Source organism: Papaver somniferum, chromosome 3 (assembly GCF_003573695.1).
Source record: "Papaver somniferum cultivar HN1 chromosome 3, ASM357369v1, whole genome shotgun sequence".
In the NCBI taxonomy this organism is placed as follows: Eukaryota; Viridiplantae; Streptophyta; class Magnoliopsida; order Ranunculales; family Papaveraceae; genus Papaver; species Papaver somniferum.
The window spans coordinates 21,265,577-21,291,212 of NC_039360.1; the positions used below are offsets into that span (position 1 = coordinate 21,265,577).

The window sequence follows — 25,636 nt, forward strand, 5'->3', positions numbered from 1 at the left end:
CCAGTCAATGGTTCGTTGTTCGGGTAGTAGTTCAGAACGACATACGTATGTGTATGTTTGTTTTAGAAATGTGAATTCGATACCTAAAAATCGGCGTACATACATGATAAATTGATAAAAATGATAGCCTTATGAAACAAATCTTTTCATATATAGGGTTTATAATGTGGAAAAAATCATTTTGGAGTGATTACGTAGCAAGAAGTAAGTAATTTAATTACATAAATGTATAATTACTGAATGTTGAGGGGGAAGTTTAACTGGATATACGCCTTAAGTACAAAATAAGGACACAATTAAACCAAAAACAACAAACAGTGTATCTAGTAGATAATTCTCGATATATTCGTGAGATCGACAAAATGCGTGAACATAGCTCGGAGTTGGAGTAGTTTGGCCGTAAGTTCCCGAATCATTTACATATAATTCGTCGAAATACTAACTACGATAATTGTACCGAAAAAATACACTTTTGTGTCGACTTTGTAGTTTTTAGTTTGTGCATTGGAGCTCGATTAAATTGCTATATACATTTGACACTACAGATGCTTATCTAATTAAATGATTAAATTGTTCAGTTATGATACTGATGAACAAAGTTCTAAACCCGTTAGCATTATATTTCTAGTAAAATGAGAAATTTGTTATGTGATGATACAAGTTCAGAACTCGTTAGCATTATATTGTAAAATGCGGAAGTTGGTATGTGATGATAATGGTGAACTGAGTTCAAAACTCATTAGCATTATGTTTCTGCTCATCTATCAAAATAAAGCACAAGTTTGCCTACTTGGATAAGAAAAATAATCAGCTACCATGTGTTCTAGTTGTTCATGGATTGTGATGTTTTTGTATTCCAAATCTTAAATAATTGTCGTTGTAATTACAAGTAGAATGCCAGCCAGGTATGAATAAAGCAGGCCAAGGATGGTGAAGTATTAACTTTCCAGAAACCTGAAACCAAAAAAGAAAGCCTAGAATTGCAATAGATCAGGAAAGCCTAAGTTAGCTACAAGATTAGTAGGCTTCATTCAAGACACACATACACATACAAACATTATATATAAGCCAAAAATCGAGATAACAGAGAGGATCTCTGTCTTTACTGACTTTAATATTTTTCCTGTGTAGTCAAATCCAAACATTATAATAATAACATTATATAAGTACCCCTAAAGAGGCGGAGGAGGAGGCGGAAGTTTATTAGTATGAGGCATGCATTCTCTGCTCAGAGTTGGGTCGATTACCCAGAGGAAAATGTGAAGAAGAAGAAGAAGAGCCAAGAGATATCTAAGAGCTAGCTAGAGTCTGAGGAGGTCTCTGGTTTAAAGTCTAACACCCACAGCTATAAAGCAAAGAAAAAAACAGCCCCTAATAAATACGAAAACAACATATGAATGACGGAAAGCAAAATAGGCCATGCAAATGTCTTTGTCCCACTTCCTCTCCCCCACCTCTGCCGCCTCTGCCTCTGCTGCCATGCCTGCCTGACTGACTGACTGCCTTCTCTCTATCTTTTTGCTGTTTCTCTCTATCACAGGGAATGCCACGTCGCCAACCACACATTTTTGATTTTTGAGCAACTTGTTGACCTCCTTTTTAAGGATGATCATCGTCCCCACATTATAAACCATTAGATATATACGTATGTGTCTAGGGTTTGTACATACAATGACCGTTTGTACACAAGCAATGGCCAACTTGGTACCATTTTGAACTTAACTCTGCATTACTCTTGATCTTGTATATGTACCATACAACCCATTATAAAGGGCATTCGTTTCTTTTTCCCGTCTTAGTTGACTTATCAAAGACCGAGTCAGAGGTATGAGCTAGACATCATAAAAATGAAGTGAAAGAAAATACCGGCACATGAGTAGGCCAAATATTGAGTTAGATCCAGATTTTGAGTCGTTGATAAAACATATAGGGCATTCGTTTTTTTTTATCAACTCAATTGACTTAACAAAGACCGAGTCAGAGGTTATGAGCTATAGGCACCATAAAAATGAAAAAAAAAATGAAAAGAAAAGGTATGACATATGACTGGAGCTTAGACATTTGAGTAAGACTTAAATTTCCATTCATTGATAATACATAGTGTCGGTTTCAGCGATCTTTTATACTATACAACTATATTTTAAAGGGAGTTTGTTTTATTTCCTTACTCGTTAAGTAATAAAAGACCTTTGAATCGTAGGTTTGAGTTATAAACATCAGAAATATTAAAAAACAAATGTTCTAACATCTGATTGGAGTCGAAATCCCCCGTCGGATTTAGATTTTTGGCCAGCAGAAAAAACAAACACGATGTTAATTTCGCTAGTTTATAGTGCAGTTGCACGACAAAATATCAAGATAGTATCGACCTAACATTATCACCAAATCTATCCCTATACGATTCAAAATAACTTTTGAAAGGATCATAAAAATTGACTAAATAATGAAAACGTAGCTGTAAATGATGCCAGATGGTTGACAAAAGAAAAGAAAAAAAAAGGAGTTAAATAACTATCAAACTATAGTACATGAGTTTGTCTTGAACAAGTAAAGAAAAAGAAAGAAGACAAAGCTGCTTCTCCTTTAAGTTCTTCAAAAACTACTTTACTATAGTATTTACTCACTCGCACCAGTTATTCTATATTATAAGAATACACTAGATCTCTCTCTTACTCTCTCTTTCAATCTTGGTCTCATTTATAGTATTTATAACCTTTGTCTCTGCTCATCTTTCACACAACCCCATCATCATCACTTCAAGGAGAAAGAAGAGAAGAAAAGCAGATCCAAGGTGGTTATAATCTATCAGTCAAATCAGTCAATCATATCAAAGTAGTAGGAAGAGTATCAAGTGTGTGTGCTTGTCAAAGTTTAGCAGAACCAAAAAAGCCAAGAAGAAAGAAGAAAAAATGTCATCCTCTTCTGCCTTTTCTCTGGACCACCTATCTCCTTCCGAGCAGCTCTGTTATGTCCATTGCAACCTCTGTGATACAGTTCTTGCGGTATAACCACTGATAATCAAACATCACTTCATCTTATTTCATTTTTATTTTTTCACAAATGAAATGAAACCCTAATCCTATCTCTACATTTTCTTGATTTTGTTTTGTGTATAGGTGAGCGTTCCTTGTAGCAGTTTGTACAAGACAGTTACGGTTAGATGCGGTCACTGCACCAATCTTCTCTCTGTCAATATGCGTGGGTTGCTTCTACCTGCTGCATCTAATCAACTTCACCTTGGCCATGCCTTCTTCCCTCCACCACCACCTCCTCCTCCTACTCATCACAATCTCATGGTATATGTATATCTTGCTGTCTCATGTTTTTTCCCCCTTTTTGAAAATCTACTTTTTTAGTACATTCTTATTGTTGACTTTGTTGGTTGGTTTTGTATGGCCTTCAGGAAGAGATCTCAAACCTACAACCACCTAACTTGTTGATGGATCAACAACAACACAACCCTAACTATAACGAATCAACAATTCCAAGAGGGGGAATTTATCAGGATGATCTCCCTAGGCAGCCCGTTGCTAACAAACGTAAGTTTATCTTTTGCTTCAAAATTGCTTGATTTGCTTCTTATTCATTCACTGTTTCTGCTTATGATTTTGAAAAAGGACGAAGAACTTTTGATTCCATTAGTCATTTTCTACCCTAGCATTTGCCTTGTACGTTGCTGTAGTAGTATTACAAGTTAAAGCTCCAGGAAAAGAACTTCTCTACTTTAATTATCGAATACTAATATAGCATATTGAATCATTTCCAATTTCTTCTGATTATATACTTCATGATGAAACATGATTATACTCCATAATGAACCATGATTTTAGTTTAGTTATATTAGGATGATTGATTGTTGCACCACCACAAATCTATGCAACGTACGTTGATTATACATCTCATACAGACAAATAAATATATGTTAGAGGGGTCTAGAGAGAAAAAAGTGGAGACATAGATAGATAAACAGATTGAGGTAATGATGAAGTAATGATAGATATGAAGAGATAAAGTTGAAAAGATAAAGACAAAATAAAACAAAGAAATTTTGAAAAGCAGAGATTTTGTTTTTACAGACTTTTCAGTTAGTTGTTATAATAATGTGCCTGGCCGGGGTTGTGCTTTTGGTTTCAGCTCCGGAGAAGAGACAGAGAGTCCCCTCCGCATACAACCGTTTCATCAAGTGAGTAATCGGAATCGTTTTTTTTTTTAATTATCATGTAGATATGTTAATTAAGAACATTCATGGATGATCTTGACATGAATCTATTTTGCTGCAGGGACGAGATCCAACGAATCAAAGCTGGGAATCCAGATATAACTCATAGACAAGCGTTCAGTGCCGCTGCAAAGAATGTACGATTCCAAGATCCATTCAATTATTTAGTAATATCTTTCTCTGTACTGACCAAACTAGCAGCTAGGGTTTCAAAACCAACTAGGGTTTGTGTGGTTTTGGTTTCTTGTTTTTTGTGTGGTGGTCTCACACTGTGCTTTTGTTTTTTCTTGTTTCTTCAATAGTGGGCACATTTCCCACACATTCATTTTGGTCTCATGCCAGACCAAACTGCTGGAAAGAAAAATAACGTGCGCCAGCAGGTAAACTCTACTCTCCTCTACTCAACTTTATATACATCTTCATTGGTTTGTTGATATATTACTGAATAATCTCTATGTATGTTTTCGTGTGTATAGGAAGGAGAGGATGTTCCATTCAAAGATGGGTTCTTCACTGCAGCTAATAATAACCAGCAGCTGGGAGTCTCTCCCTACTAAGAAAACGGCAAAACGGCATCATCAATCACTATGTATCTAGCAAGGGTTAATTTCTGTATTTGTTTTCGTTTTCATCTTGTCCCTTCTGTTGAGAACTATTAACAAGTCTTTCTTTAGTTTCCTTAGGTTTTTCTGGTTTTCCTAGAGAGGGTGGAAGAGGATCTTTTAAGTCATGGTGTCTCTGTAACTGTTACTTATTTCCCCTCATGAACCCATCAGCAAATCTGCAAATGATCGAGGACTAATTGACTTTGTGTATTTTCAACCTTAATTATTAGTTCCGGCTGTTGCTTAAGTTTATGTCAACCATCATTCTAGAGCAAGGCTTTATATGGTGTACGTTCTAATCTAACAAACATTCGTGAACAGCTTGGGTACATGATGGTTTCAGAATGCCATCCAAACACCTCTTGTCTGGATTCATTCATTGCATCACACACCATGGAATCTAAATGAAACGGATACTTTGACAATGGTACGTAGAGGGTGAAAACAACTACCTTAGCGACAAACAACTCATATAACAAGTGGGTGACTAGACGTACCTACTTCAGGGTAAAAAAAAAAAATGTGTGGAAAATCCTGACTTTTACGAGGGTAAATATTAATGATGATACTCCTCGATATTTTTGTTCTTTGCGGGGCAGAAAGTAAAGTTTCAAAAAATACGTGGTCTGGCCCCACTGCACATGCATAATCTCGCTCCGTCAACTTCCCATTCCGGTAGAGAAAACCATTTTGCGCCAAAATATTAGAGCTACTTCCGACTGTTATAGATGGGAGAATGGAGAATATACTAGTGATATTCAGCTTTTAGGTTACTGGTTTCTTTTCTTGCAAAATAACTTATGTCTGTCGTGATAGTAATAGTACAGCTGATGTGATTTCTAAGTTTAGTAGAAGGAAAAGTTCTTTGAAGAGGGTTGCAATATACTCGATCCCTGGATTGCTGATTTACATTATGCTCTTCTTTTCTTTGGATCCCACTCGTCTGGAACTGAAATCACCTGGATAGGTCTCGATTATTTTGTTTTTCCGCTACATATGATTATACCGACTCAAAAGTATACGAGTTAGTGTCTTGATTCTACTAATGAGGGGTATTTTATTCTCTGACTCAAACGAGTCCGATTTAAAGATTAAACTTGAATTAAGTTGTGAGTCAGATCCGATTCAAACTAAAAAAATAAACAATCTGACATCTGTCGCGTAAGATCCAGACGCCGAGTCAGCAAAAAACAAACAAACTGGTATAATCACGGCCCACCAGACAACAAGTAATTTCTCTACTTCTTGATTATTTTTTTTTAGCTGTATCTAAACTTCTTTTTTCCCGCCTATATCCCTTATAACAAACACACAATATTAGACAACGTATCTGAAGCGCTATTGCTTAAGTAATACATTTCTAATCTTTCCGAAAAGTGAAGCCGCAGATTTATTCCTATAAAGGTGATTTTATCTACTAAAAATCTTTATGGATGTCTAACCATTTTTATTTTTGGGCATTTTTTTTTTCGATTTCTTCGGTACCAATCAAGTTATAAAATATCCTTAGTTAAGACCAAACATAATAATGATATCGATTTTTTTTTCTATATTGGAGCTATATAACAACTAGGGGTGCACAATGTATAATTAGGGTTGGTTTTTGACTCTTTTTTTTTACTAGGAAAAGAAATTCATTGATTGAAAGATTAATAAACATTATCTTCCTCAAGTGATGATTTTATCCAAATAGGAAAATCAGAATCAGCTACTAGTCTAACTAGACTGCTTGTAGTATTATAAGCTTCATTGCTAACAAATGAGCCGTATTATTTGCTTCTCTTGGAACATAGCTACATTTCCAAGAGCTGAAAGAAGAAAGAAGAACTACACTATCATAACTGAACTCGTATCACTTCACTGTCGTAGATGAACCATTCAACGCAGCCACCATGTTTAGGTTGTCTCCTACAAGATGAAGATGTTCAATATTATTTTCTTTGGCCCATATTACTACCTGCATAGCACCTAGAGATTCAGCCTGCTCTTCATCAAAAGCAGTTAGGGGGATGCTTGTTACACCTCCACATTCACCTGTAAAGTCCAAGTCCACATTTATTACAATCATCTTTGAAGATGGCATCAAAATTAGTTTTGACATATGAATTTGTAGATATAGTCTATCTAATACTTATGTCAGTCCTGCCCCTGAACATTTTTCCCATTATTTGTCATTGTAACTAGAATCTTTTCCGAGTTACAAATAAATTTGTTAACCTGCACAATCAGAGCTAAAACAGGCATATGGACATTATCAAATACTAGTTGGCACCTTGACTTCTGAATATGGCAAAAAAACTACCCCTGCAAATTGAATGCATTTCTTCCTCTGAGCACTTCCACCCGGGAGACTTACAAACCATTCTCTAATCCAATCAAGCAAATTTTTATTTTGAATTCTATTATATAAAACAGGATCAAGAGCCATCCATATTTTCTTAGCATAGTTACACTCAATAAGAGATGTTGAGTAGTTTCAGAACAGTTCCTACAAAAAGGATGAGAACTGTCTGTATTGTTTATGACCTTATGAATATGATCTCTAACTGGAATACATTCCTGGATACATTTCCATAGAAAAAACGAATCTTTTGAGGAAGCTGCACCTCCCAAAACCTAATCCATGAAAATTGGTTACTATGAATAGAAGACATCTCAATTCTACTATTAAGTATAAACATATGAGCATATTTCACACTAAAACACCCATTATTAGACAGAGTCCATCTAATCCTATCAACTCCATGAAGTGGAATTCTTAGTTTGAATAATCTTTATTAACAATTTGATCATTAAAAACAACACTTAGTATATCAACATTACAAGATTTAGTTTCACTATTTATCAAGTCACTGACCTTTTTAATGTTCATAGAACATCGAATAGAATCAACTATTCCATCTAACCTTGGTATCCCACTTATGTTTCCATACACTAACTCTAGATTCATATTTACCCGCAATAGTTGGACTTCACTATCTTTAAACCTTCCCTAATACCTCTCAAAATCCAGGAACCATGAGTAATTAGGTTATCCGTAAAGGGATTAAGATTCACGAAGTATTTATGTTTTAGGATAACTTCCCAAGGAGCATCTGGTTATTCTAACATCCTCCAAGCTATCCTGACAAGCAAAGCAATGTTAAAAATGTCAATTTTTTTAAAATTCAGACCTCTAAAAAATGTTGCGACTCTTAAAAAATTTAGAGGTCTGAATTTTAAAAAACACGTCTGATAAGAATCCATTCTCCTATTAAGATCCTTAGGCATATGAAAGAAAGTTATATGATGTGAGGCTAAAGTAACTAGGACAATTTGAGACATTACTGCTTTTCCATCTAGGTTTAAATGTTTGGTTTCCAAATGCCTAATATGTTTTTGAACTTACCTAGTAATGGTTTAAATGACTCCATTTTTTTCCTATGTAAGAGCAGTAGGACCCCCAAATATTTATCTTGCAATCTCATTCTTTTAATGCCTAAGATGTTTGCAATGTCATTCTTAATCGTGTTGTCAGTTTTAGGAATAAAAGCTAAACCTGATTTTTCAAAGTTAATTGATTGTCCAGACAATTGACTAAACTTTCTTATGATATCATGTAAAACTCTAGCTTCACTAGACCTAGCGTTTAGAAGATCATACAATCATCTGATAAAAAAAAAGATCACTTATATAAGCACAATTAGGCGTAACTCTAATGCCATGCAAAAGACCCTTGCTCTTAACAGACAACAAATATTTAGAAAAAAAACTCCATACATAGGATAAAAAGATATGGAATCAGAGGGTCTCCCTGACGAAGACCTCTATCTGGATAAAAGATATATATCACCTGGTCATCCATTAAGCAGCACTGGAGGTATAGTTTGTTGAGATGTATTGCTCAATAATTCTGCAAAAATTTTCATGAAATCCAAGCTTAAGTAAGGAGAATAACAAAGCACCATTCAACACAATCAAAAGCCTTAGACATATCTAACTTTATAGCCATCATCCACTTTTCTTAATTTTAGTTTTTCATAGTATCTACCAATTCATGCGCTAAAATTATATTACCAGACATTTGACGACCTTCCAGAAAAGCTGCTTGGAACAGACTTATTATTCTGTTCAGAATAGGCCTTAGACGATTGGGTATAATTTCCGGCAAAGTTTTGTAGGAGATGCTACATATGCTTATAGGTCTAAATTCAGAGGCATTCCTAGGACAAGTAACTTTTGGGATTAATGAAATAAAATTATGGTTACATTGTTTAAAAATGTACTTAGAATGAAAAACATCTTGTACCGTATGCACCGTATAATTAACTACAATGTCCCATATTTTCTGGTAAAAAACAGGTGGGAAGCCATCCGTATCTGGGGAGGTCCATGGTTTCATCTTAAAGACAACATCTCTGATTTCCTCACTACCAGGAATAGATAATAACCTTATATTATCCTCATTGCTAACATATGCCTGTATATTTATCAAATACCTGCATAAGAGAGGAGAGTGGCTCATATCATAACTAGGGTGGTAGTTAGCCTTTAATACTAATTGTTAATTAGTAGTTTAATTAGATTTAATTATAAGTGTAGTAGATGGTTGGGATGTAATCATCTGTGAGACTTAGGATCGTTAGATCTAGTTAGGGGAAAACCTAACAATAAAGAGTCGGAGTCTGTAATGAGAATCCTGATCATTCATAATCAAAATATCGTTTTGACGATTTAGGCTGTGTTCTTAGGAACCAGTAGGCTTGATCCTTTTGGATTAAGATAGGTTACCCTCAAATAATCTAATAGACTTGTTATGGTACATCTAGGTACATAACAATTGGTATCAGATTCGTTTCGATCCATGGGGGATTTTCATATCGAGCTAGGAGGAAATGTGAACTCTATATCCATTTACTTGATCCGAAGAGAATATATCAAGATCTACTTAACGAGGTACCTTCATTCAATCGAAATATTTGGCAACTAGAGTCTCAAATAAACTTCACCAGGATTAGGTGGGAATCAATTAAAATTCCACCATTAGAAGACAAATTTGTTCATCTATTTGTGAATACGGAAGCTACGAAAGAGAAGGAGGTTTTCATTGACGAATCCGTACATGAATTATTCAGTCAAGTTCTTACTCCAATTTCTCTTCATGATACTACTTCAGGTTCAACTTTAGTCTCTCCGTATAAGGAAATCAAATCCATTCCTACTGATGTTGCTGAAGAAGCTGACTTTCTTGACTCGGAGTTGATTCCTCAATTTTTCTTTATTGAAACTGAAGAAGACAATGATTTTCTCGATTTTGAATTGCTCATTCCTTCTTTTTTCTTCGATGAAGAGGATGATTTACCTGATGAGGTAAATTTTCAAACTACAGAAGCTATGAGTAATGAGGGTAGTTGTGAGAAACTCCAAAGCTTAAAGGAGTTCGTTAGTGGTAACAACAAAATAATTGGTAAGAATCGTTTTTCTCTTCTTCCTGCTTATACTCGGTTGTTGTTTGATCGTGGAAAAGATTTCAAACTCATTAGACGTGTTTCTTACTTAGCTGGAATTTATGAATTTGATTTTGATACAACTACTTCATGTTCATTCGCACTATATATTTGTTCTATTTTGATGGCCAACTACAATGGAAATTATGTTCATGACTTATTTTACAAACCTGGGTACCGGTTCGATTGGTTGGTTGGTGAATCAATTGTGGATATATTAGCTAGAGGTGGTGTTACTAATATTGTAGGCCTCTTGTTTGCTAAAATGCCCGAGAATGAAGCTTGGAATTACAGGACGTTGGAATTGATTTCCTAGTGTAGCTCAAAAGGGGTAAAGTATTTGATCGTGGAAAGGATTTCCAGCTTATTAAGAGGTTTTCTTATATTGGTGATTTTGATTCTTTTACTTGTATGAACTTACCTTATGAAGAAGTTGAAACCCCGGCGATAATTGACTTCCTCAAGTTAAATCAAGCCACATTTGGCAACAAAACTGATTCTGACAGCGAGTATTGCTTCAACAAGTTTGAAGAGCTTTGCAAAAAATTTGCGTACTTGAGGAAATTTTTCATTCTCTACAGCAAATTACTATGTATGGATGGTTTGTATCTCTATTTTGATGATACTCGCTCGTTGTTCGATCGAGGTAAGTGTGCAGTGCCTTCCTGGATTTCTTCTAGCATGCTAACTTTTCAATTACTTCCTAATAACCTTGGGTATAAATCAAATTTTTGGGTTATACATTTGATGGTTCTTGTGTGCGTTGTTGATCATACCGATATTCTGGATGATAGTAAGTTGTTTGTTAAAAACTCTAAAAGAAATGACACTTGGTTACTCTTGTTGGCTAGAGTACTGAGAACTGAAATGACATTAGAGCAGGTTTATAAAGTTGGATATTGTTCTGATTGGTTGTGTATTGTTGATCATACTCTCCTCTCTTCATGTACCTGCATAAGAGAGGAGAGTGGCCCATATCATAATTAGGGTGGTAGTTAGCCTTTAATACTAATTATTAATTAGTAGTTTAATTAGTAGTTAATTAGAAGTGTAATGGATGGTTGGGATGAGGGGCATAATGCAAGAACAGTTTTTGTATTATGGTTCCTACACAGTTTTCATTCTTAGCACGCAATATTCACAGCCACATCCGCTCAATACTCCAACTATCTTGGGTGAGTGGTGTCGGTGGTAAGCTGCAAGAATGCCTACTTCAAGAATGAAACACAAGAAATCAGAATTTCACCAAGGTATACTTCTATATTGCTCTTTTACCTACTATTAAGTATATCCACCTCATATTTGATCGTGGTAAAGAAATTGAACCTGTTCAGAGGTAGTCCTCTTATGATAGAAATATTTGTGATGGCAACCCTGCTCATGAGCTGATTTGGGAGTTTCGATAACATTTAATTATGTTCCTTGGTGTCTTGAATGTGTTTGAGTTTGTTATAACTGGCGAAAAGTGTGATGCTAGTAAGCTGGATAATGTAATGCCGCAACAAGATTATTTACTGTGATATTTTTTGATAGTACAAATGACAAGGAAAAAGTTGTTTGACGGGTATATTTTCATGGATTCTTACAATGGGACATCTATTTATGAGTTTTATTTAGACCATGGGTACCAATTGGATTTTTTATGGGCAACCTTAATTATGTTTTTATTTGTGTTGTTGTTTGCAGAAGCTGAGAATAGTGGTGGTGGTGTTAAGTTGTATGTTAAAATGTTAGAGAGATATATTCTTGTGCTTTATATTCTTTCGAAACAGTGTGAAATTCTCTTGGTGGTCCTTCCAGTTTCTACTAGTACGAGCAATCGTTTTTATCTGTCAAGGATAGGTTTCTACTTGTATTTTCTTTGGCCTCTACCCGAAGTATGTGTAAGCCTTGAGACTCACAAGAGAATCGTATTGCAAGTTAGGCAGTTCCTTTGTAGTTATCTCCACATGCTTTACCCTACCTGGTATTTTACTCCTCACTACAAGAAACTGACAGATTTACACAAATTTGATTCAAGTGAATATTATCTTCCTTGTTACCATGTTATATGGAAGTTTATGGAAAATGATGATTCTCAGCTCGATGAGGTACTGGTACTCACACATGTGATGAGGAGATATGCTGAGATTCCCATGCACTTGAAGATTAATGGGTGACTTATAGTCAAGAGTTATATACGTAGTCCACTTCTCGGGGGTAGAGTAATGGTGGGGAACTTCGCTTATATATTTGTATCTGAAACCAAGATTGTGTTTGCAATTATGTCGAAACTCCAGCAACTTCCACCAAGGGTAGACAACATTGTACCAGTTCAGAGTAGAGATTATGCAAATTGCACAAAAGAGAAACTCAGGGAAACTCCAATCTCTTTGGTGTCAGACAGTGGGCATGTTTCTGGAGGCTATTTTTATCTTCGTCACTTTCTACCTTGGAAGATGCAGCCTCGGATGCTTACCATCATGTACCTGCATAAGAGAGGCGATGTCTTGGCAACTCAGTTTACATCCTTGAGGAGAAGGATGTTCCGAAGGAGTAGGCAACGTCATGTACCTGCATAACATAGGAGAGTGGCACATATCATAATTAGGTGTCAGTTAGCCTTTAATACTAATTATTAATTAGTAGTTTAATTAGAATTAATTAGAAGTGTAATGGATGGTCGGGATGTAATCATCTGTGATGCTTAGGATCGTTTGATCTAGTTGGGGGAAAACCTAACTATAAAGAGTCGGAGTCTGTAATGAGAATCCTAATAAATTCATAATCAAAATATCGTTTGAACGATATAGGATGTGTTCTTAGGAACCAGTAGGATTGATCCTTCTGGATTAAGAGAGGTTTCCCTCAAATTATCTAACAATCTTGTTATGGTATATCTAGGTACATAACAATACCATCCATAAAATCAGGAGTAATAATGGGTCTAGTGGATTTACTCATTTTGGAGAAATGTTTAGTCAACTCACATGCAATTTCACCCCTTTCAATCAACCAAATGCCCATTATTTTTGAAGGGTTTCTGTATGCGTTTTCCGTCTCCTATAGTTCGCTTTTTCATGAAACTATCTAGTATTTGAGTCATCAAAGGCCAAGTTTTCATCTTGACCTCCTTGACTCCAATAATCATGCTCAATATCATACCCGTATTTCAATTAATTATTTAAGTCAATTAACAAATCAACATTAGCTGTTGATTGAGAGAGACTATTAACCCTTTCAACTTCAGCCTTAGTATCTCTAATATGCACATTAAAGTCTCTCATCTTTTTATAATACCACTCTCAGACCATTTTTAGCATAGAAAGGATATTTAGAGTGTTTAAAAGCATATGAGCCTTGAGTGTTATGCATCCAGTTCCTAGCAATAACCTGTTTAAAATTATCATCCCTAAACATGCATTTAAACCTAAAAGATTTTGTAGCAACATCTGAAAATTAAGTACTAGCTAGCATAATGGGCACATGATCACTACCAAATGATATTAAATGATAAACAATAAAAGTTTGGTAAAATTGGAACCAAATATCAGTACCAAATACCCTATCCAGTCTTTCTAATATTAGTTCATTCCCATGTCGTTTATTAGACCAAGTAAAAGGATTACCTGAATAACTGATATCTGACAATCCTACAGACCCCACAAGATTTCTAAAGTAATCAAGTTGAGTTCGATATATTGGCAAACCACCCTAAATCTCATTCTCTTCCAAAAACTCTTTCTTTATCAATAATCAAGATAGATTTAAAATTGGGGCTAACTAAAAAAAAAAAGAGAAATACTAATTCTAAAAATATTGCTACTCTGAAAACCATTATGGACCCATAATTTATCTAGAAAACATATTAAAACCCTAGAATTCAAATAATAAATTGCAAACGATAAATTAAAGTAAGATTCAATTAAAACTGAATTAATGTAACAAAGGTAGAAAAAATCTTTTATGCAGAGCGAGATTGATCACCAGCAGCAGCGCGGTGGTTGAGATTCTCTGCACTCAACTCTTTTTCAGCTCTTTCCATTTTTAGATCACCATTACTATATGTTGGGTCAATTATCACAAGTTGCCAATCGTTCCACCAGTTAATTATCAGCTGAAGGATTTTGGTTTTCAAGTGAAGATTAAGGAATATGATAAGAGATTTCATTACCCTTGTTAGAGCATTGCTCGGTCGAACTGGCAAGCGTTGCTATCTCAAGCTTGTTTGTCAAATTTAGTTGTCAAAACTATATGTCTTGATTTCTTGTCTACTTATAGCCAAAGTCTCGGACTAGGATAGTTAAGTGTAGTTGAGCTTGAGACTCCACCGCGATCATCATATGAAGACGAAGAACTACTCGAGGAACGAGTGGAACTTCATCAACTAAAAGGTATATGGAGACTTGAACTGATCTATCACTCAAAAGTCTATCTACTCTATCTCCTACTATTGGGACAAAAGTCGTATAAGTATATAGATTTCAATTATACACATTTGCTATTTCGAGCCGAGTTTAAATCGCCTATCTATTTCTCGAAATTTGTGTTGGTAAGCTTTTGCTTTATCCAAGTTCATCTTTACTCGTGACGAAAGTCATGTTGAAATTTCAATATCTTGAAAATCGCTTTGGTGAAAAATAGTTTGTGAAGAACAACTATATAACATCCTCTAAGAATGTTGCAATAATTGAAGTGTAAAGTTGAGATTATGTAACCATCTTTGGATATAAGAATATATAGTGTGTTCGCACATTAGTATATAAATCCATGAACCGAGAACTAAGTGTATGCATATGTGTGTGTACGAAATTGGTGAAGGAGACATGTTAAGTATGCCTACCCGTACGCATACTGGCGGAAGTTGACGTACGTGAATATCTGCTGAGTTTGGGAATTGACAAACTCTTAACCAACAACCTTAAGTATGCGTACCCGTACGCATACTGAAGGAAGTTTTCTACCCGAGAAATTATGCTGAGGTTGGAAAACAAAACCAACTCAAATCTGGTTGCTTAGGTACGCATACCTGTACGCATACTTAAGCTGGTTACTTTATCAAATCGGTCAGTTCATGAACTTAAACATTTAAATTATAAGGAACGCAGTCTTTGCAAACCGTGGCTATAATGTTCATGAATAGATTCAAGTGAATCAAACCAATTTTGTTTCAATTGTGTCTTCTAAAAGATCTAAGCAATTGAACAACTCTTTAACTAGTTCATTTGAGTCATTTGAACTAGTTGTGGTAAAGAAGAATAAGGTTGATAGGAAGTGCTCATATGGCTAACCATTTGGTTAATTGTTGTGAACCAACTAAGTGTACACGTTTAGGTACGGTTACTCAAACCTAAATGAAATACATTTCATTTGTGTATAACAAGCTAAGATTCAATCTAACAGTTGAAAGATATTATCTTGAATATAATCAGGTTTTCATCTAACGGTGGATATTGAATGCTTTGTTACTAAGCTAACATTGATTGCAAACCCTGATTTGAAAACTATATAAAGGAAAACTCTAGCAACTGGGAAACCTAATCCCCACACCTTTTGTGTGATACTAGTTGTGTTGTCTAGAGTCGATTCTCCTTTAACCTTAGGTTTCTTCTCGAGAACCCTGTAGGTTAACGACTGAAAGACTTCATTTGGACTGTGAAGCCAGGCCGGGCTACTTTTTTTGTAGTTGTGTAGTCTGATCTTGTTGTATCTATCGTACAAGTACATTCGTAAGATTGTCTTAAGATTGATATCTCCGATAGGCAAGATAAAAAAGAAGTCACAAACATCTCTCATCGTTTGTGATTCCACAATATCTTGTTTCGCTAGTCGATTAAGAGTATTGTGAGGTGATCGATAATTCTAGGCTGTTATTCGGGAATATAAGTCCGGGTTATCGATTGGTTCCTGTTCACCTTGATTTATCAAAAAACGAAACAAAACTCGTAGGTATTTCTGTGGGAGACATATTTATCTATTATCATAGACTTTTCTGTGTGATACAAGATTTGTTTATTAAATTCTTCGACTTTGGGTCGTAGCAACTCTTAGTTGTGGGTGAGATCAGCTAAGGGAATCAAGTGCATAGTATCCTGCTGGAATCAGAGACGTCAGGAGCGTAACTGTACCTTGGATCAGTGTGAGATTGATTGGGGTTCAACTACAATACAGACTGAAGTTAGTTTGTAGCAGGCTAGTGTTTGTAGCGGCTTAATACAGTGTGTGTTCAATTTGGACTAGGTCCTGAAGTTTTTCTGCATTTGTGGTTTTCTCGTTAACAAAACTTCTGGTGTCTGTGTTATTTCTTTTCCGCATTATATTTTGTTACATAATAGAAATATCATAGGTTGTGTGTTGAATCAATCAATTAGGAAATCTAACCTTTGGTTGTTGATTGAAATTGATTGATCCCTGGACATTGGTCTTTGGTACCGTTCAAGTTAATTTCTCTTGTATCCAATTAGACTCGCAGATTTCTATTTGCTTGAGTAAGTATTGAATCGAGAAACTGAGATATAACTCTTTGATATACTTTTTCTTAAGATTGACTCTAACTGTCTAGTTGATTCTCTTGAAAGTATATTGGAGTTAGTCCATACAGATTGCTAATCGAAATATTGGGTGAGGTTGTTAGACCCCCGCTTTTTCAATTGGTATCAGAGCAGGCAAACACATTAAAGACCTTATAAGTCTGTGTTTGTAGCAATCTGAGGATGGACAATATTGTCTCTGATAAACGCATCGCCAGAAATAAATGTTCTATTTTTAAGAAGTCTATCAAAGAGAAAGATTTGACAATCTCGAATATAGATGAACCTAATGTTCCAATGAAACAGACGTGCGTTGACAAGTGTTTCCCTGACTACCTTACTGACGAGTCTGACTCAGAATTTGAAAGAAATACAGCCAAAAAGAGTTCAACGATTCTAAAAAAATTTAGGATCCAGGCTGATAAAGGTCAATCGGTTGAAGCACAAAGTCAATGTTCTTGTTGGTATAATAAATGAACGTGACTCTCGTATAAAAGTCCTTCATGAGGGAAACGCCTCTGCCTGTCCTTCACAGACCGTGCATAAGGAAAAACTCAAGGAGGATACTTTGGAATATGAACTTCTTTTGAGTAAACTCTCTATTCAAGAATGTTCCAAAGAGTCCAAAATACCAACTATTTCTGTTTTAACTGGAAAATTTTATGATTCAAAAGCAAAATCGAAATCCCTTCCTGTTCAAAGAGATGTGCCTGTGTCGTTCTTTAATCTAGGAATGTCCACATCACTCGGAAGACAGAATTCTCCCAAAAATGGTGTTAAGACTGTTCTGTCTAATCACTCTGGTGATCAGAAAGTATGTCTCTTTTGTAACTCAAAAGGGATTGGTGAACAGGTTGAATGACAAGTCTATTATTCGTCTTCAACACACCTTATATTTAATTCTCAAGGGTGTATCTGACATTCGTATGCCTAAGACAATTGGTATTGGTACTCACCATGTGTACCTTACTAGGAAATACAGTTCAATGAGTTCTTCAAATGTTCAAATTCCAAAGAGTCCTCCTAAACCATTTCGTCGAAGAAGAAATCATGGATATTCTTCAATTAAGAAAGAAGATTATGTTGTTCATGATGTGAAAAATGGTACCAGAAGAAGGAAGCAAAAATGGAGGTATGGAAGACAACTTAAAAAGGATAATTGAAGGATATAAAGAAATTATCAACATGTTGTCTGTTCCCTCTGGCCAAAATCCATCAGGTAAGAATCAGCGTTATGCGTCATATTATGATGATAGTAAATTTTATGATAACTTTTCGCATCATATCGGTTTTCCTCCAAAGTACAGAAGAAAGAGGCTTAACCAAAAACAATGTTCATATATTTGATGAGCTTAAGGCTCATACTTTTGCTATTTGATCACAAGATTGATACCTCACTCACAAAAATCATGGTTGAGAGAGATATGTTCTGGTATACTTGTTGGCAAAAGTTTCTTCTGATTCTCAAGCTATTTTCTTATCGTCTTTAGCAGGAGTATCGTTACAGACATGTTTGCTTAAGTATTAGTTTTTTTTTTTTTTTGTCAAAACTTTTTGTTTAAATTTGCTTCCGGAAAACTTGGTTTGACAAATTGCTACTCTTGTGCTTTAAATTGCTCCTCTATGGGGATATAGAATTTATTGATCCAAATTCACATGTAAATGTTTTTCACGTAGCGAAAATTTCTGTCAAGACGTAAGCATACGATTCTTGTGTGTTCTTGTTCTGTTTCTGGGTCTACTTGTGGTCGTGCGGAAAACCTGTGTAACTGTCACGAATCTTTTTTGGAAACCCTAAAAATACCTTCCCTAAGAAACCTTTAAATACCAAACCTATTGAGTCATGTAAGTCACGTACGTATACTCTAGGTTATTTTATGGATTGTCAAGAATGTCTTCTTCTTCATCTCGCTATGGTGATTTTGCAAGAGGATTTCTTAAGAAAGGTATTGGTTTCGAATCAAAAGGGAGGAAGAAAAGAACCCTTGTATAAGATGCCGCTCCTAATGCCTCATGCTACTATGCCTACTCATATCAGGATGTTGAGAATGAGGATATGGCTTCTGCTGAAGTGGTTCATGACTTTCTTAAATACTTTGAGGAAGAAAAACTGGAACTTGTTGATACTGTGAAGGATCTTGATGTGTTAAGGACTGTGTTGAAAAAGGTTACTTCTGACATTGGTCTCATAAAGACACATGTTAAAGATCTTCTCAATGAGGATATCTTCTCTGAAGAAGCAGTAGATGCTGTCAATCACAAGCTGAAAGACCTCAAGGATCATGAGGATTTCGAGACGTCTATTTGATTTCAGTTCGTGTTCATCTTGATGGTTTAATAGTCTATTCCTGTTCTTTAGCCTGTTGATTTCATTGTGCCTAGGAAATATTCTTATGAAAATTTTATTCTTGTGTCTTTAGGAAGAATAACTAGAGTTTGGAATAGCCATTATTGTGATTACACATAGCTATGTCCAACGTTTTTCATCTTTAATGTTTTTATATTTATTTTTTTTTAAATTCTAAAATTTGTTTGGAAGATGATTTTTGCAGTATTAATCTTTATGGTTTTATATATTGCAATTTTCTATGGGATATGTGTTTGCGTCTGTGAACTTTGATTGTCCCATACTTTGTCAAAAGTTATCTCTTTCATATGTCGATATGCATGTATTGATAAAAGTTCGATGAACTTTTGACAAACAAAAATTAAACCTATTGTGTCATTATGCAAATAATTGATGGAAGATTTGATGATTTTTTTTTACAAAGATTATGTCTATTATATGTCGTTATGCAAATAGTGATAAAAATATAATGAATCTTTGCCTATTCCGCAGTATTGATCTTCCCTGATCCATATTTTATGTAAATCCTGTGTGGCTCCATAAGTTCTCTTATGTGAGTATTTCCAACTAGATTAATCATGAATTCTTTTGTGGCTAATTTGGTTGAGTATTCCGATTAATTAATCATGGGTTTTCTTGTGGTTAGTTTAGTTGAGATTTTTTGATACAAAATCATTTCCTTTGTGATTTTTGGGTGTCCAAAGAAATCCTTCTTTTCTCGTAAAAAGTAAGGTCGCTCTTGTTGTTCTTTAGAGAATGACATTTTGTGAGGAAGAGTTCTTTTTGAACTTGCGCTTAATTTCTATATCTTTGTGGGGAGTGGGGTTGTGGAATATTATAGGGGTTATCTTGTATCTTTATAAACTCCTTGATAAATGCATTAGCTTCGGTTTTATGATCGCATATAAACAAGTTGATATGTTCTTTTCTTTGGTCTTGGAGCATCTCCATGGAAATCTCATTAGGATCCCACTATTTTTCATACCTTTTCCAATTTTATTGACAAAAAGGGGGAGAATTAATGTGTAGTTCACACTACAAATACATATGGTTTTCGAATCATTATGTAAGGGGGAGTAGTTTTCATGTTGAGATGAAAGTATTGACTAAGGGGGAGTGATACATATCACCATAGTATTGTTGTCAAAGTTTTGATACAATTAAACTTTGTGCCATAATACTATGACACTGTATAACAATGATTGAGAGCTTTTGTTTTCTCATTGTTATGGCTACGGATTTTCAACAACAATGATGATGAACTTACAACTTTGGAATCATTGGAGTATTTGGAAGTGATGAATATTTCGAGTAATGTTGAAGAACCAAGAAGATCATGCATGTGGACGAGAAGCTAAAAAGTTTTACTTATTTTGTAATCCATATATATTGACAGTTTTGTCACTAAAATTGACAAAGGGGGGGATTGTTAGAGCATTGCTCGGTCGAACTCGCAAGCATTGCTATCTCAAGCTTGTTTGTAAAATTTATTTGTCAAAAGTATATGTCTTGATTTCTAGTCTACTTATAGCTAAAGTATCAGACTAGGATAGTTAAGTGTAGTTGAGCTCCAGACTCCACCACGATCATCATATGAAGACGAAGAACTAATCAAGGAACCAGTGGAACTTCATAAACTAAAAGGTATGTGGAACTTGGACTTATCTATCACCCAAAAGTCTATCTACTCTATCTCCTACTCTTGAGACAAAAGTCGTATAAGTATATAGATTTTAATTATACACATTTGCTATTTCGAGCCGAGTTTAACTCGCCTATATATTTCTCGAAATATGTGTTCGTAAGCTTTCGCTTTAGCCAAGTTCATCTTTACTCATGACGAAAGTCATGTTGACATTTCAATATCTTGAAATCGCTTTGATGAAAGACAGTTTGTGAATAACAACTATATAACATCCTCTAAGAATTTTTCAATGATTGAGGTGTAGAGTTGAGATTATGTAACCATATTTGGATATAAGCGTATATAGTGTGTTCGCACATTAGTGTATAAATCCATGAACCGGGAACCAAGTGTTTGCATATGTTTGTGTACGAAATTGGTGAATGAGACAGGTTAAGTTTGCGTACCAGTACGCATACTGGCGGAAGTTCACGTCCGTGAATATCTGATGAGTTCGGGAATTGACAAACTCTTAACCAGTCACCTTAAGTATGCGCACCCATACGCATACTGACGGAAGTTTTCTACCCGAGAATTTATGCTGAGGTTGGAGACCAAAACCAACTCAAATCCTGTCATATGGCTAGCCTGTTACTTATTATTTCTTTGGGTGCTGTTAGTAATTCATGGGTGTAATAATCTTGGACTCCTGATCCTTTAGGATGAAGACATATGTCAAACATCAGTTAGTCATTGTTATCCACACCTGAGTGGATTAGGGCATTTAAGTTGTGAGAAACTGTCGTTTTGCGGCTAAGAAATAATTGAGTAAAAATTAGTTTTTTGTTCTTAGTTTTTCTCTTCCTCCTAGCTGATTTATAATCAGATTTCTCTTCTATTTCCAGATTAATTACTGTATTTTGTTATGGAGACACAACAATTGGTATCACGATCCGTTCCTTCCTATCATGGTGGTCGAAAATAATCCCACAGTCAAGGAATTAAATGAGGAATTGCATAGATTCGAAGAATCGGTTAAAGGTCATTTGCATAATCTTACTGTAAGGATGGATGATATTGCTGCGCAAAACGTCGAACTCAAAAATGAATTAAAATCGTCAGTGTTATCAAAGGAAGATTTCTTCAAGGATATGGAAACCTTTTCAGGGAAGAGGAATGGGGAGCAACGCAACACAAGAACAGAAAGTTCTCACTCTAATTACCAACATCAAGAAGGGAGGATGTTCAATTTTCAATATGGTAATCATGATACAAACTTCAACCCACGAATGCCTAAGTTGGATTTTCCTATATTCAGTGGTGAGAATCCAAAGGGGTGGATTCAGAAATGTGACCGCTAGTTCTTCCTCAACAACATTCGAGATGAAAGCCAGAAAATCACCATGACAGCTATGCATCTGGAGGGTAAAGCAGATAAGTGGCTATCTAACTTACAAACTACTAGGTATATTACTTCTTGGTATGAATTATCTGAACTGGCTTGTTTAAGATTTGAAAATCCTACAAATGAAAACATATTAGGGATGTTCAATAAGTTATATCAGACTACCACAGTTGATGAGTATTTTGAACAGTTTGAGAATCTTAAGGCTCTGCTTTACAGACAATATCCCATGCTTAATGAACATTATTATGTAATGAGCTTCATTGGAGGCTTGAGAGAAGATATTAAGCATTCATTCAGTATGTTTAATCCTACCAACTTAATGCAAGATTTTTCCCTTGCTAGGATGCAAGAACAAACACTCATAACCAAATGAAAACCCACAGGACTCCTACTATTTTTTTTTTTTCAAATACTTCCAACACTAACATGCAATCCCATTCTCCATCATTCTCACCAAAAAACACACCCCTCCCTCCCTTGCTTCCCACCCTAACTACACCCAACCTACCACCACCTTTACCCATCAAGAGATTAACTCCTGAACAAATTCAGAAGAGGAAGACTCAATGATTGTGTTATAATTGTGAGGAAGTTTACAGACCAAGGAATTTCTGTAAGAAACAAAAATTATATTTGATGGTAGCCACTGAAGCTGAAGTTGAGCCTTGTGTATTAGAAGAAGAGATTTTAGAGGCTGAGGATATACCAGCTGTGAATAGTGACATGGAAATCTCTCTTCATGCCCTCACTTGTACTTCTATAGGTGACACCATAAGGATTTCAGGGTTTATCAAAAAACATGTTGTCTCTATTCTTATTGATACTGGGAGTACCCACAGTTTTATTGATTGTGCTTTAGCCAAATCCTTGGGTTGGTCTATCCAACATGTTGGTTACTGTGGCAAATGGAGAAAATACTGTGAGCTCTGGAATTTGTGCTTCCTTACAGTGGACAATGCAATATCTTCTGCCACTCCACCACCCATTCCTCAAGAAATATGTACCATTCATAATGAATTTCAAGATGTTTTTTCCGAACCCACTTCCCTCCCACCTCACAGATCCCTTGATCATTCCATTCCCCTCATTCAAAATTCATCACCAGTAAACCAAAGACCTTATAAATGTCCTTATGTTCAAAAAGGTGTCATTGAGCAACTGGTGCAAGAGATTCTCAAAAATGGAGTAGTTCAGCTAAGCCATAGCCCATTTGCTTCTCCAATACTTCTTGTCAAGAAAAAAGACAACAGCTGGAGGTTCTGTGTGGACTATAGGAAACTCAGCAGCATCACAATAAAAGACAAGTTTCCCATTCCTGTATTGATGAGCTATTGGATGAATTATTTGATTCGTGTGTGTTCACTAAGATTGATTTAAGATCAGGTTACCACCAGATTAGGGTCATCCTAGATGAAATTTACAAAACAGCTTTCAGAACACACCATGTGCATTATGAATTCAATGTTATGCCTTTTGGCCTCATTAATGCCTCAGCCACTTTCCAAGCCCTTATGAATGATATTTTTCAACCTTACTTGCGCAAATTTATTCTAGTATTCTTTGATGATATACTAGTCTATAGTCCTGACTTGGAGTCTCATGCTAAACACTTACACATTACCCTTTCTTTATTGAGACAAAACCAACTACATGCCAAACTGTCTAAGTGTTGTTTTGCCCAAACTGAATTGGAGTACTTGGGCCATATCATCACTGCCCAAGGTGTTGTGGTTGATCCTTCTAAGATTTCTGCAATGACAAGTTGGACCGCTCCTACAACTATCAAAGAACTCAGAGGCTTCTTGGGTTTAACTGATTATTACAGGAAATTTGTGAGACACTATGGAATTTTGAGTAAAACCCTTACTGATTTACTGAATAAAAATTCTTTCACATGGACTGATCAAGCTACTCAGGACTTCAATGCTCTGAAGACATCAATGACAACAACTTCAGTTTTGGCTTTTCCAGACTTTTCCAAGCCTTTTATCCTTGAAACTGATGCTTGTGCACTGGGGATTGGGGCAGTGTTGATGCAGGAGGGATGACCAATTGCTTTCTTTAGCAAGCCTTTGGGGACTAAGGAACTGGCACTTTTTACTTATGAAAAAGAGTTGTTAGTTGTGGGTTCAACTGTCACTAAATGGAGGCATTACTTTCAAGGCCATCAATTTATTATCAAGACTGACCAAGAAAGCATCAAATATTTCCTGGCAGAAGATTCATACTGGTATTCAGCAGAAATGGCTTATGAAATTGCTAGGCTATGACTACTCTATTCAGTACAAGAAGGGTATAGAAAATAAGGTGGATGATGCTCTATCTAGGAGGCCACACACCGACTCTAACATTCCCAGTAATACTCTATCTCAACCACTGTGGGTACAAGAGGTGATCTCTATCTATGAACAAGATTCCAAGGCCCAACAACTGTTATCTCAACTAAGTCTCTCTCCTGAATCCAACCCACCATTTACTTATCAGCAAGGAGTTATCAGATACAAATCCAGACTTTTTATTGGCACCAGCAATATTGTCAGACAGAACCTTCTTTTGGAAATTCATGGTTCTGCTGTTGGAGGTCACTCTGGAATGCAAGCTACATACATGAGAGAAAAAACTCACTTCTTCTGTCCTGGCATGAAACAAGAGGTTTTCTCCATAGTATCCACTTGTGATGTATGTCAAAGACATAAAGGTGAACACACTTTGCCTGTTGGATTGTTACAACCATTACCAATCAATGATCATGCTTGGCAGCATATCAGCATGGATTTCATTGAAGGTTTATCTAAGAGTGATAAGAAGGATGTCATATTAGTGGTGGTGGACAGATTCACCAAATATAGTTACTTTACACCTCTCCAACATCCCTATACAGCTTCTTCAGTTGCAAAGGCCTTAATGCATCACATTTTTAGACTCCATGGATTACCCTCTTCTATTGTTTCAAACAGGGACAAAGTATTTACCAGCAATTTCTGGCAGGTATTGTTCACTAATTTGGGTACCAGCCTCAAGCTTAGCACTGCTTACCACCCTCAGACTGATGGCCAAACTGAAAGGGTAAATTCTTGTCTTGGGAACTATCTCAGATGTATGACAAGCCATCAACCAACAAAATGGATGAGTTGGTTGGACTTAACTGAGTGATGGTATAACACTAGCTACCACACTAGTCTGAAATTGTCTCATTTCAAAGCTCTATATGGGTATGAAGCTCCACATTTCGCTTTTCCACCTTCAGCTGGAACTTCTGTGGATTCTGTTGAAAAGTTTCTTAAACAGAGGGAAGGCATCTTACTTATTCTCAAAGACACACTCTCTAAAGATCAGGAGCGCATGAAGCATTTTGCTGATTCCAAGCAAACTGATAGGGTATTTGCAGTGGGTGATATGGTGTATCTCAAGATCCAACCCTACAGTCAGGCTTCAGTT

At 35.8% G+C, this 25,636-nt stretch overlaps 1 protein-coding gene across 1 annotated transcript; it reads left to right on the plus strand.

The window, feature by feature from the left end:
* The first annotated feature begins 2,637 nt into the window (after nucleotides 1-2,637).
* On the plus strand, nucleotides 2,638-5,082 carry LOC113361010 (axial regulator YABBY 3-like). Its single transcript, XM_026604405.1, has 7 exons — nucleotides 2,638-3,002; nucleotides 3,117-3,296; nucleotides 3,404-3,539; nucleotides 4,135-4,183; nucleotides 4,281-4,356; nucleotides 4,522-4,599; nucleotides 4,696-5,082. The coding sequence occupies exons 1-7, from the start codon at nucleotides 2,910-2,912 to the stop codon at nucleotides 4,774-4,776; spliced, it is 693 nt and encodes a 230-aa protein (XP_026460190.1). The 5' UTR covers nucleotides 2,638-2,909; the 3' UTR covers nucleotides 4,777-5,082.
* The last annotated feature ends 20,554 nt before the right edge of the window (nucleotides 5,083-25,636 follow it).